At 37.5% G+C, this 13,977-nt stretch overlaps 1 protein-coding gene across 1 annotated transcript in view; it reads right to left on the reverse strand.

Moving 5' to 3' along the window:
- The window catches only part of PRSS12 (serine protease 12), an 82,150-nt gene that overhangs the window by 54,871 nt on the left and 13,302 nt on the right, over positions 1–13,977 (reverse strand). The window contains exons 2-5 of the mRNA XM_057502572.1: positions 11,187–11,325; positions 8,681–8,858; position 7,974; positions 4,783–4,933 (exon numbers count right to left, since the gene is read on the reverse strand). Coding sequence (XP_057358555.1) covers positions 4,783–4,933; position 7,974; positions 8,681–8,858; positions 11,187–11,325 — 469 coding nt within the window. The remainder of the gene's footprint in view (positions 1–4,782; positions 4,934–7,973; positions 7,975–8,680; positions 8,859–11,186; positions 11,326–13,977) is intronic.

The following is a 13,977-nucleotide window of genomic DNA, read 5'->3' on the forward strand; positions in this document are numbered from 1 at the left end:
ACTGTGCTGGCTTCTAAGGGAACAGCAAAGAAACTGATGACTCTGCCCTCAAAGAGATTTTGCGATACTGGGGACAGTAACGTAAGACTCATGGACTGTTAACGTCGAACAACTGCTATGTGAATTCAATAAAACTCTGGGTTCTCTGTCCTTGCTTGGCAGAACTCATACGCACACCAGCCCTGGCAGTTCATTTCTAGGAAAAATCCCAGTGTTGCCCACTTTCTTACCCTCTGACTATAGAATAAATTTGTGGAATAGGGATGCTCTGATATAATACATTGCTTTATTAGGTTATTTTCTGTAAAGCTGTTTGACCTACTTAACAGCAATCACTAATAAACACTGAATTGATTCTATGTCAGATCCTTATCCAAAACATTCTTCAACCTATTAGGTTAATCTGGCTAGATGCATATAAAGTTTGCTTTTTCATAGAAAAAGACTAAACAAACAGCACCATCTGAGTAACTCAATCCTTAGGCTTACCTACTACTTTGAATAGACACAGAATAAAATTAGGCAATTCTACTGTGCAAGATAATTACTTGGTAGGTTATAAAACAAACTGGTCCTTTAACTGCAAATATCATTTTGTAACCCTTGTAAATCTATGGATGGAAAAATCATTTTTCATGATCAATATTCTAGATTTCTCTCTAAAAAATAATCACTTCCACCTCCAGTAATTACATTTGACGTATACAGAATGCTTACTGTATACCAGGCACTTGTCTCACAGCTTTATACTCCCTATAACCCCATGATGTATTATCCTCAATTTACCCATGAAGCAACTGAGGCCCAGAAGGTAAAAAATTTGCCCAGCATTATACCACCACTAGGTGGTAAACGTGGTCTGGCTGCAAAGCAAACCCTGGAAGACTTTGCAATCCGGCGCCATTTTCAATAAGGTGCCTATCACGCTTCAAGCACAATCTCTCTAAAACATGTTCATCATCATCTTCTTCCTAAAATTAGCTTTCCTCTCTTGACTTCCCTATTTCTTTCAGCCCTATATTTCTTCTTATTCTCATTAACACCTAGCTATTTTACAAACAGGGTAACATGAAAGAAAAAAATCTTACAGTGGGAGCCACAGACCTTAAGGTTCAGGCTCTCACTAACAGAATGATTCTAGGGCCTTGGGTAATCTCAGAGGGCCTGACCTCCCCATCTGTTAAATAAGGTCTCTTTCTCACTCAGTAATTCTCTGTACCAGGTTACCCTAATCGTAAAGTTTTTAATATACTAAGAAATTAATGAAATGGTGAAATAAAAGAGTGAAGAAACATTTTTTTAAAAAGCCAGTTAGAAAAACTTTTATTCTGACAACTCAATAAAATGTTTTATACAATTTTATAGCAAAAAAACTAAGAAATGTTTAAAATGTTCAAATTCCTATGTAAATTACGGCATATCCACATAACAAAATATGATGTTACAGTTCTTGGCTATGTTTAAGAGTTTCAAAAGACATGGGAAATACTTTAATACTGAACTCACAAAAGCAACTCTACTTAAAACGTCTCCACCTGAAACTTCACTGGATACATACACATTCTCAAGTTCAATTTTCTAACAACTGGCTACCTCCTTTCCTGGTCCTCACCTTTCCCCAAGTTCTGGGTTAATCAAATCTAATGACAGTAACTCCTTTTGTATTTAGAAAGCTTGCCAGCTACCACCACCTAGGGATACCATTAAAAGATGAGGGTCAACAGAAACAGCTTCCCCAAAGAAACTGTACCCACTGCTCCAGGGAGGCACGATGGAGCTTCCCTGTGGGAATTCAACAAAGCAAGTAAGACTGCGATGAAATTTGCTTAAGAGCAAATCATAAACGGAGACAAGCAACACTTATGTTATCTGCTACCAACCATGTGCCATTAAATACCATTTCATCTGAAAGTACTGCACCCTTAAGCAAGCAAAACAAATGAAACAGGGAGTGGTTGCAGAATATTACTTTAAAGCAAACTTATAAGAGAACTATAAAATCAAGGCAAATGGACAATGACAGCTCAGAGCATCCGAGTGCTTATATGACAACAAACCTCTCCCTCTGGATTGTTGGTTGTTACACAGACTTTCTGCTCCTGTGTATTTGGAGCTATTTTTCCCTTTTTAATCACTTTTCCAAACATGAGCCTCCTCATATGAAAGACAGCAATAAACTAATGCTTGAGAAAGACATAAACACTTTATTTAACCCATGCATGTGTTCACATTATTACAGTCTTCATTGTCATACCACTTGTATATTCTATGTAGTAGACCATTGTTTGTCCACATGGTCTTTAAGAACTGTTAATTTAAGTGAAAAAAAAAATTGGCTATTAAGAAAGAACCCTACATTTCAACATGAATTTTCAGAATCACTCCATAACTGTAAATACGATTCATATTCAGTATTTAATTTAAATTTTCTATGCATTTTCTAAGCAACAAAAGCTTGCCTTTTCCCCCAGAAACATAATAATAAAAAACATATTATAGCTTAAGTTTAGAGTAATCCATACTGTAACTGTAATGTTAAATATGTTATTACTATACCCTTAAAGTTCTCACTATTTTTGGCAAAGACATCTCTTAGTAACTAACACGAAAATTAATTAGCACTCCAGTGACCACATCATTGATAAAACCCAGTAAATAGACATAGACACATGATAGTGTTTTAAGGTATGAAATTCATAGATATAGCTAACTAAATAGAAGTTCTGGATAGAGGTATAGTGTTTGATGACCTCACCACTAAATGCTCTGTTTACTTTGAATGTTTAATAGCATCTTTCTTTGAATATTTAATAACATCCTTCAGCTATAAAAGCCCCTAATAAGACTGACCTTGATGGTCAATATATATTGTGCACTTACAAGTGTGCTAACTGCTTTATAGACACTAAACCCTATACATTAGGAAATGTGTTATAGATGAGGAAATTGCAATTAAGAGATATTCTGCAACTTTTCTCACTCCCAGAAGTAGGACTCAAATACAGATCATTCCCAGGACAGGGCACTTGCTCGAAATCTTATGCTATGCTGACTCCCAATGGCAACAACTGGAATTTTGAGGAGAAATTGCTCTTGAAACTGATATCCAGTCAGAACATTTTAAAAATCTAGTCTCAAAAAAATTAATGATTAATAACAATTTTCTCAAAAAGAACCGGTTGACCCTATTACTGACCCACTCAAAGAAAATGATCATTCCAGTAAATTTACCACCGCTGGTAACTATAAACCCTATGGACACAGGGTTTGCCAGGCTTCTTCCTGTCCCACATGTGAACTGCAAAACGGCAGTTAGGTCCCAAAATCGGCGACGGGGGAAACTGCAAGTTCACAGTGAAAGAGCAGGCCTCAGCATGGGGAGAACCCGAGCTGGCCTAAGATGCTGATGAGATGTAAGACGAGCAAACATCACCGGGGGTGATTTTTAGCCAAAACATGGTGACCTAATCAAGCCTTTGGATCTAGTCAGCAATTTCAGAACTTGCAGGAAACAAAGGAGTAAACTAAATGAAGAAGAGAGCAACTAGGAAGGAGTGAGACAAATCCAGAAGGTGGGACACTCTCCAGAATGGGCTTGGTCTCTTCAACAAATCAGTGTCATGGAAAACAAGAAGCAGTTCTAGATTCAAGGAGACTTCAGGGGCACGACATTCCAGTGGGCTGTGCCAGGATAGGTTCTGCTTCCAACAGATAAGCTGTCAAGGACTTTGTAGGGACAACGGTGTGAATTTTAATACGATGGGGTATTAGACAATATTAAGAAGGATTACTGATTCTCTTAGCTGTGATCACGTTAATTTGGCTACATAAGACAATGTCATTATTTATTTTAAGAGATGTACTGAAGTACAGGTAAAATATAATGCCTATTAAATACTTCAACATAAACACAGAATTTTTAAAAAGAGGGGGGTCAGTTGCAAAAACCAATTGCCAAAAAAATAAGAATTGGTCCAAGTTTCAAGAATCATGGTCCAGTGTCAAGGATTACGCTTAATTGGACAAAATATTACATGGACAGAGAAACCTTAATCTCAAGAGGTTCCTCCCCACCCCACCCCACAACCAAGTGCTGAATGCAAAAATTTACAAATTCAAAGTAAAATATCAGCTTTTAAAAGATCCCCTAGTATAATTTTAGAGAACCTGTTAGGCTTCTTATACCAACGTTCAGAATCACTCCAGGGACAGATTTAAAAATCCCAAATTGTAACATACTACTAACTGCAGAAAAATCACAACTCAGGCAACATGAAATGGTGATTTTCATACTGCTGTTTTTATTACACATGCTTCATTTACATCCCTACATGGAAAGTATTATATTAATAAACATCCTTTATTCTAACATACCTAACAAAGAAGGAAGCAAATGTCAGAAGTTTAGAAAATATTTGGGGAGAAGAATTGAGTTTCAGCTGAAACCTAACACTAGTTTCATAGTATGACTGATAAGTTGATGTGGCTGACAGTGCTGGTCATTCCCTGGGAGAAATATAAGTGCTATTAACGAAAAGTAGTAAAAGGCTTAGATTCCTAGGGATATAAAATCAATTGAATTCAGATACAAACAGCTTGACCCTCAGAATAAACATGAATTCTCTGCAGGGAGCCTGGAGTCTAGTACAAAATCAAAAGGTACCTTTTTCCATTTGTTCAAGGAAATGCACAATTTAAACACACAGCCACCTGCCTTTGGGTATGGGAATAACAGATTTAAAAATGTTAGCAAAACAAAACAAAACAAGAACAAACACAAACCTCAGGCCCAGCTGCCTGCAGATCACTTCTGCATCTGCATCATCCCACTGGTCGTCACAGATGGTCCCCCACTGACCAGCATGGTAGAGCTCCACTCGGCCTTCATGCACGCTGCTCCCGCCAGCGAGGCGGATGATGGGGAATGCTGGGCCTGCACAGTGTGGAATTAAAAACAAATGAAGCCTACATATTTACATTGAGTGGTGAAATAAGGTATATTCTATTTCTCTCTCATTTTCAATAATTAATATTTATTAAGACATTTCAGTGATTTGGACTACACACACACATGTCTAATATATATAATGGTAATCTCAACCAATTAAAACACTCCATATTGAATGCTATTTATACAAACAGCTCTTGAGAGAAACTAGCCTAAATTCGCTTTTCCCTAACAACCTCAGAAACCAGAAAAGACATACTCAAAACTGCAGTTTACTGGAAAGTCATTTGATTTTTATGGTATTATGGTGGGGACACTGATGTTTTTACTTACAGAAACTGAAGCATCACCAACATGTAATTATTAAGAATGGCACTTATATCTATAACATACTTGTTTTAGTATGAAAATATTTTTATATTTGTAGAACTCAAGTTAAAGTTACCATCAAACTCAGTATACCAAATTGTGGGACATCGGGGCCAGTACTTCCGAAAAAACAATATTGTAAATTCATTTGGATATGAATCAGTTCATATTCATTTGATCTGTTAAGAACCACCGGCACCTTCCCATCGCAAACTCCTTATTATGGTCCATTAAGGCCCTGATTTAGCCCGCAACTCTCTGAACACCTTTCTCCACCCATGGCCTCGTTCACTGGGCTACAGCCCTCTAACTCCTGTCCCCTAAACACTCAAAGTTGGTCTCACCTCAGGGTATGTTCCCTTGCTGTCCCTTCTGCTTGGATACTTCCCGTGGAGTACTTCCCACTGTTCTTCCCATGGCTGCGTCCCTCTCTCATCATTCAGTTCTTAACTCTGAAACTGTTCTTTCTTCAGGAGGCCTGCCCTGACTGGAGCTAACCCAGGACCCTAACACACTTTCTACTAAATTGCCTAATTTGCCTACAACATTGCCTTCAGAGTATTTACTTTAACTAGAATTGTCACTGATTTAGTGTTTTTTTTTTGTCAGTTCTCTGCCACCTATCAACTAGAATCGAGGACAGAGATGGTGCCTTCCCTTCACCTGCACATCTCAGGTACCCAGCATATAGAAGGCATGTAATAAATATGTGTTGATGGATTGGATTGGCAAGTAATAGTCAAAAGCCTAGAAAGAATATAACAAAGTTATTAGGCACCTGCTGTGTACAAGATGTTGGAACAGGTGCTGCAGGGCATTCAGAGGGGCACCAGGCAGATGCTGCCCTAAAGTCACTGCCTCATCATGTGCAAAATGAGTACAGAGAAAAGATCATCAAGAAGACCTTGCAGGGGTTCAGAAGCAAGGGGGCTTGCTCATCACTGGGGGTAGTTAGGGAATCACTGCTGAATAAGCTGGTATCTGAAGAGGGCCAAGATGGATGGATGGGATTCCAGAAATCACAAATGGAGGAAGTACAGCTCAGGCCAGGGGAATAGGATGAACACAAGCACAGAGGTACAAAGTTGAATGTGTTTGGGAAACTAAGCAATCTCATTTTTCTGGAATAAAGCACACAATATGGTGAAAGGGTCAAATAGGCTGGGACCCTATTCAGAAGTCCGGTTGTACCTTTTGTTAAATGTTGATAGTGTATCCACATGTATGCTTCCAATTGCTCCACAGTGTAAGTGGCTGTCAGGAAATGGTATTTATATATTTATATTTATATTCAAATATCATACTTGAGTTTTACAGCAGAGATTTTCAGATCAGTGAATATTTGCATATACCCATATTCTGATATTTATAATAATATTTACTTACCTAAGTCAAATAGCACTTATAATTTGTAAAAGAATAAAGACCGGTTTAATAAACGTAACTGTTCTCAATATTGTACATTAGGTTCTTATAATTAACATGGCTAAATGACAGTAAGAAATGTAAATTTGCTGGTTATATATATTTTTCCTTTAAAATCCTTGGAAAATATAGTAAAAATGATGGGGAAATGTATATTTCTTAGGGTATCATGTTCTCTTCTTCTTCCCCTCCCTGTACTACCATGGTAAGCTTGGAGAAACCAGAAAAATTTTTTAAAGAGGAAATTTTAAATCACCTACAATCCAGAACTATTACGGCCTATTACATTTTTTTAGTGTGGTGCTCTCTTTTAAAATGTGGGTTTTTTCCTGGTTGTATAAGTAATTGTGAAAATATAGCAAAGCTCAAGAACAAAACTTAGTCAACATACCCCACCCTCCCAACAGACACACAAAAAATCATTTGAAGGAGAATTCAGTGGCAGAGTTGCCTCTCGTTTAACTTAAGGACAAATAAAATTCCCAAGCACTTGCATTTAGACTGCCACTTTCCATGCCAGTACGGGTCCCTGATCTTCTATGTCGTGAGTGTCGGAAACGCAACAAGCACTACAGGGGCAGACACTAAATGTAATTACCAAACTAAAAGGATGATTTAATGTCTATCACTGTGCCTTCAGGAAGACCCACTGTGATCTGAGCTATTTGCTTTCACACTCTCATTTAATCTACCATAAGAGAACTTTTTTCATTCTCACTTCTAAATCATCCCAACCTCGTATATTTTATGTATGCTTATAAAAAACCTTAAATTTATCTTTCCAAAATGAGTATAAACAGATAGATTATAAAGAGTGGAAGGAATTTTTTAAGTCATCTTGAAAGAAAAATAACTGTTTTCAAGATTTTACTTACTTCGCTACTTTTAAAATGTTAAAATTTTGTCCATCAGCTTGAACATAGTATTCAAGCAGTCATCTACAAAAAGCAGGGCATTATTGAGTCCCAGGCACATCATCCTTGAAGCACTGATGTAAAAACTTGTACTTGTCAAAAGCAGCATTACCCGAAGGTGGAGAGTCATAGGAAGACCTTACAAAACATCAAGACTTAAGACGTACCCACAAAAGGGCTGTGGCTCTCAGAGCACACACCACCCCATCCTCCCGTTGCTTCTCCCAGCCAGTTCACAGGAATCACTCTAAACTGGGCCTCTATATTTTGTGATAGGGGCTTTTCTATTCCTTTTGACCTGAAACAAAAACTACTACCCTGAGCTGGCTGCTAGCTTTTCAAGGCCTGAGACATCTAATCACGCTGCTGTTTGCAAGGCAAATGCACAGAGATGCTGTATCAGTGTGGCGGCCTCAGGTCATGGCCACCCGTTATAATACACCATGTTCCCCAGAAAACCCATCAGCCATCATGAAAGGCAGCTGTTCCCTCCTCTATTTACGTTCATATGAATATATGCATATATGTGTACTGAAACTGTACTGCCAATCACCTCATGCCTAAGATACTGTTCTTGGAAGGGGCCTTTACAGAATGTGCCACCTGCCACTCACAGGAGAACACTGCTCCCATGATTACATGTCATCCTATGAACTGAAATTATTTTGTTGGAGCTGCTGTACTACAGATTTCATTTCAAGGTGATTTTCTATCTTGATTCCATCATGATTTTCCATTGGCAAAATAAATATTTCATATACAGTATATAGTATTTCTGTAAGCAAATTGGGTAAGACAGAAAATATGTTAAAAGTCAAATACTATTTAGAAAATCAAAAGTAATTCAAATTATTAGGTGCATTCCTATTGAAGGCATGTAATTAGACTGTTAAGTCCTACAGAATATGATGATTCAGGCTTATGTATTTAAACGCTTAGGAAATTATTTAACTAAGACACTTTTATCATCTGGAATCATGGTTGAAAACACAATGGAAGTAAAACAAGAGGATATTTTTTTTACCATGGGAAAGATACACGTGACAGCAGCTGCCATCTTCTGAGGACACACCCGACCCTGCCAGATGTCTTTTTCACAAAGCAGTATATTTTCTTCATCTCCTCGGCAACGGACATTGCTCCAATAAATGGGAATAAGGCCCAGTCCAGAAAAGGGAGTTTGTTTTGCTACTCCTTTGCCTCTGGAAGTACAATGATTGGTGGTTAGGGTTTGTCAAATGTAGGTGAAATTTTTATAGAAGCATTTAGATTTTTAAAAAATATAATCAATAAAGACGGGTGTAGAAGAAAAAAAACAATGGTTTACATAAGTTTCAAGTAGTCAAAACATCAGATCAGAACTTGAGCTGACTACCTATGGCAATCTTTTTAATCAATCTTAAATAATTAATGTACACATGTGCCTTCACTATCTATGGTTGATTTTAGAAGAAAAGGAACACGTACTATGGATATAAAAAGGAAGCCAGGTGACTATGCGGAAGAAGTGTGTCATGTGGCCCAGTGAGACTTGGATTCTAGTCTGGACTCAGCTGTGAATCACTCTCAGCTGCAACCTTCTGTTAGTTCTGCCTTCCAACCTATAAAAGATGCTACAAGATTCTTTCCTTCACCAGCACTTTAGGCAGGCATTTTCAAATGATTATTATTACTACACATAAGCAAGGTAATACCAAGACAGTCAATAAATTCACAATTTTTAAAACTTTATAAATATATTTGCTAGCAAAACTTTGAAACCAACTAGTAAAATAAAAACTTGCTGTTGGGCTCTTCTTCTAACTCATTTAATCTATGTACATTGTAAGTAAACTCTGATATGTACAAATTGATATTAAATATAAAAAATGAAATGCTTATCTGACTAACATGGTAATCTAAAGAATTGTCACCATACAAAAACTTCCATCAACTAAACACTATATATATGGCGTGTATCTAAAATATGAGTGTGTCTTAACAGCAGTAAAACCGGGTTGCTCCACTCTTACTGCACGATTCTTTTTTTTAATGGACTACTAAGAGCTGATATAAGCACCCAGACCAGCTTTATCTGAAGTTTATGTCTACAGAATGATAGCGACATTCTTTCATCAACAGAAAGACTGGTAACCACACTGCAGGGCACACGTCCACCATAGTGTTCTTGCTTATGTCGCAATCTCATTGGAAATTTTATTCTTCCCTGGTTTTCAGGGGGTAATAAAAGCACACGAAGATATGTATATAAAGGAAGACACAGACACCAACCTACATACTTGTTGTATCTTCAGTTCATAAAAACAAAAAGCATCAAGTCCACATTCTTTATGACCTGCCCATCTGCCGATGACTCTTTGTCAGACAAAATATTCACTGATTAAATCAGTAGTGAACATTCCTCATGACCCTAACACTTGACAGGCTTTAGCCTTACTTTCTTTCAAGCTGATAAATACCAACACTCATTTTTAAAACTAGTTAATTAAGTACATTAATTCTATTTGCTTCTCTAATAGCATCAAAAGTCTGTATAAAACTTAAGCCTTCAAAGTTTGCCTTTACTAAATACTCATTCCATGCCTTCCCTAGGGGTAAGACAGGAGGAAGATGGAAAATTCAGTTTGTACTTATTTCACTGGAGTTGACTAGCCTTCTTCATCTGTATCATCATATTAGATATTACTGTTCACAATTATTAATCTAAACCATTCCTAAATTGCAAGCCTTTCTTTCAGCCTTTTAGATGTCCATTTTTCATAACAAGACATTTTCCATGCTTTCTAGAGGTCTCTGATGATAAAGGTCAAGAAAAACATTTATCAATGTGTACTTAGGAAAAATAAATGAGACACAAAAACAGAACAATGAGAACAATAACAAAAACAAAATGTTTTGTTCCAAAATGGAGGCTTCTGCTCCCCTTGGCATAAGGGCTAAAGGGCTGGGACTGGTGGAAGGCAGGGCGCCCTGCCTGTGCATACAGACTGCCTAGAGTGGGGTGGGGCTGACCCGGCCTCCAGGCGCTGCTGGGCTGAGAGCTGCCCTGTCTCAAAGGATGTTGCAGGGCAGAGCCCCGAGGCCCAGGCACCACCCCTCACCCACCTCAGGAGAAGCACACAGATGGACACTGTCTCCTTCACACACACAAATGGAATTTGTGGGTGGCCAAAAGTAGAACGTTCAAAGCAAATGAGAGCAGTCTAGAGATGCGTGAGCTGCTGAGAAATTACTATTCTTAGACTCAAATTCCCTGCTTCCTAGGACTAAACAATTATTTTGTTAAAGACAAAGACCAAAAGAGGCTTTTGACTTCTGGCCACTTAGCATCTGCCCACTTCCTAGTCTGAGGGGCAGTAATATGTGAAGCACATTTGTATATAAGAGAACTCATTCCATCTTCTGGGGCCCTTTCTTTAGAACTCTTCTGTGAAAAGTGAGACTGAGGAAGGAAGATGTAACCCTTGCCCAGCAATGATGGGTGCCCACCATTCTTCTCAGGCTGACGGGGCCAAGGATGGGGAACTCACCCCAGCTGCAGCTGGCGACAAATGACTGATGCATCAGAATCATCCCAGTGGCTGCTACAGACTATGCCCCAAATTCCATCTGCATATATCTCCACTGTGCCTTCAAACTCATTTTTGCCACCGTGAAGTCGTATGGATCCTACAGCAGAAAAGAATCCCCAAATCCTTTAACAGTGAATAAGCATCTGAACAAACTGAACCAGTTCTCAGTTAACATGATTTTCCCATGTAAGTGGTGAGAGATCCACTCAGAATAATTTGGCCTCACTCTTCACAGCATGCGCTTCTTTCTTCAAATGAGGATTCAGCAGGCTCTATTTTATTTGTAACTAACATCCTGATGTCAATGCTAATTACACTTTCGTTTTTAGCTAGGCAAACAGGAAGTCCAATTATAATTTTGAAAAGGGAAAAGTGGAAGAGTGTGACTAATGTCTAATAATACATCCTCAAATTAGGTCACATCACATATGAAGTTATCATTTATTTATCACCTTCCATCTTCACATGAGGTCATAGATAGAAAAAAAGACAAAATTTAATGCTCTGCTTATAAATTAGCTGTTATTGGCTGTATATCTTTCTTTAATCTCATTTGTTCATCCACTAAAGACTAAAATGCTTTTTTCCCCTTTTAGCCTCAAGCTGTAGCCACGAAAATTCTAAAGACTATCTGTAGTTACAAAACGGAGTTAGTGTTGAAAACATTTCAAGTCTTATCCCTTCCTTGTGATCAAGGCTCCACATTTCTCTCTTCACTGGCCCTGGTTTGCAGAGTGGAGGCTGGGAGGCAGCAACTGGGAAGTGTAACTGGGAAGAGAATCAAACTCAGTCAATGAAGAATTTCACAACATTCTGTTAAAAGTCACTTGGGATACCTTTTATTTCATAGGTAAAGAAATGGAGAAATTAAGTGCTATAAAAAGATTCTGGCATATTCTGCATATTTCAAAGTTCTTATGTATGGTTTTAAAATAACTTTTCAAAGCTATTACATTCATAAATTCTCCATTTCATTTGTACTGGGTTAGTCAGCTGCCACTATTATTTCCACGTCATCATCCCTAAAACTGTAACTACTGAAGAAAAACATATCCTATTTCTCATGACAAACATAAACTGTCATTTAATTCAGAAAAAAAGACAATCATAAATGGAGGCAAAACAGTGCACTGCTAAATCCTAATTATTCAGAAGAGAACATGGAGCATTCATATGGCAGATAAATCTGAAAGTCATTCATATATTCTAAGCCTCTTTAACTCACATTAAGCAAGAGGAAGCCCCTCTAGCTCAGTGAAAAGTGTGAACTGCAAAGCACTTTTAAAGAAATATGTCTGAAGAGTTTAACTGAACTTTAGTGACTTTTTAAATCAGAAAATCTCTTCTATAGAGACCCACACAATACTAAACCTATCACAAATGTCAGCAATTATTTCAATTCAAATAATTCATTCATTCACCTCAAACATTATTTGAAATTATACTTAAATTAATCTATTATCTATTAATCCCACTATCACCAAATTACTCATGTCAACGGGTTGGAAGAAAGTTATAGTAAAGAAAACAAACTGTATCTCTATTTATGGATGGTAAATAACCATAATAAAATATAAAATATTGTCTAAATCACCCAAAAGCTTTCAAGAAGAAATGACACATTCATACCATCTAAATGACTAAGGCATTTAGAGATAAGAGAAGGAAAACAGTGCATAAAGTAAAATTACTACAGTACATCATTATAATGGCAATGGTGGATCTGGAAATAGTTGAGAAAATCTGGACTCATTTAGCTTGATCGACTATATGGCAAGAATTGTGCAGTGCTCATCCAATTTTCCTTTAATAAATGAATACAAACATTTGCAAATCTGGAAAGGCAATTTGCATATCAGTGACCAGTGAATTCTCTGTCAGAATCCACTCCCAATACCAACATCCAAAGGCACACACCCTCCTAGGAGCTTAGCTGTGGCTGCCCCAGCCCCCTCTACACACACACACACACACACACACACACACACACACACACACACACACAGTTTGTGCTTTCCTTAAGGCCATAACCATTTCTAAAGTATTCTAAGCAATTATCTACCTTGGAATCAGAGTTAGTATTCCTTACTGGTGTACAATTCTGTGAAGTTCATTCACAAATTTAATTATTCTTTGAAAGAGGTTTTTGAAAATATTAGCATAATAGTAGGCTCCAAAATAATTAAAGTTTGAACACATAATTTACACTATATACATTTAAGATAAGGAGCAGTTTTTTTTGGCTTTACTTCATTCTTGTTTCATTTATTCTCTTAGAATGGTTAAGATGGTTGAGATCTTAAAAACTGTAACTGATTTACGTCAGGTTATAGATGAGGAAGCTATGAACCAAATAAACTGAGGACTTGCACAGCCATGCCCAAATATGCCCTATGTTCCTGCCCTTGCTATTGTTCCTGTCTCCAAACCCAAGGAAAGATCCTGCAATGTAATAAGCACCTTTCAATATTCAGGTATTACTTCATGCATTATGCCACGTTGGCTTTCACCACTCTATTTGAAATATTGTAACTAATCTATCAAACAGCATATAGGAATAAATGACCCAGACATAAGCATAAGACAACCTGAAGAATTTCTACTCAATGTGAAACAGGAAAAATGTGACTTTCTGGTGATCTACAGTTGAAGCTGATCCTCCAGGGGAGGAGTCCCGTGCGAATCACAAATTTGTAGGAGAGCCAAACATTTGCATAAATTTATAGGTGAATAATTACAAGGTGCAGAA

Source organism: Manis pentadactyla, chromosome 5 (genome assembly GCF_030020395.1).
Source record: "Manis pentadactyla isolate mManPen7 chromosome 5, mManPen7.hap1, whole genome shotgun sequence".
Classification (NCBI taxonomy): Eukaryota; Metazoa; Chordata; class Mammalia; order Pholidota; family Manidae; genus Manis; species Manis pentadactyla.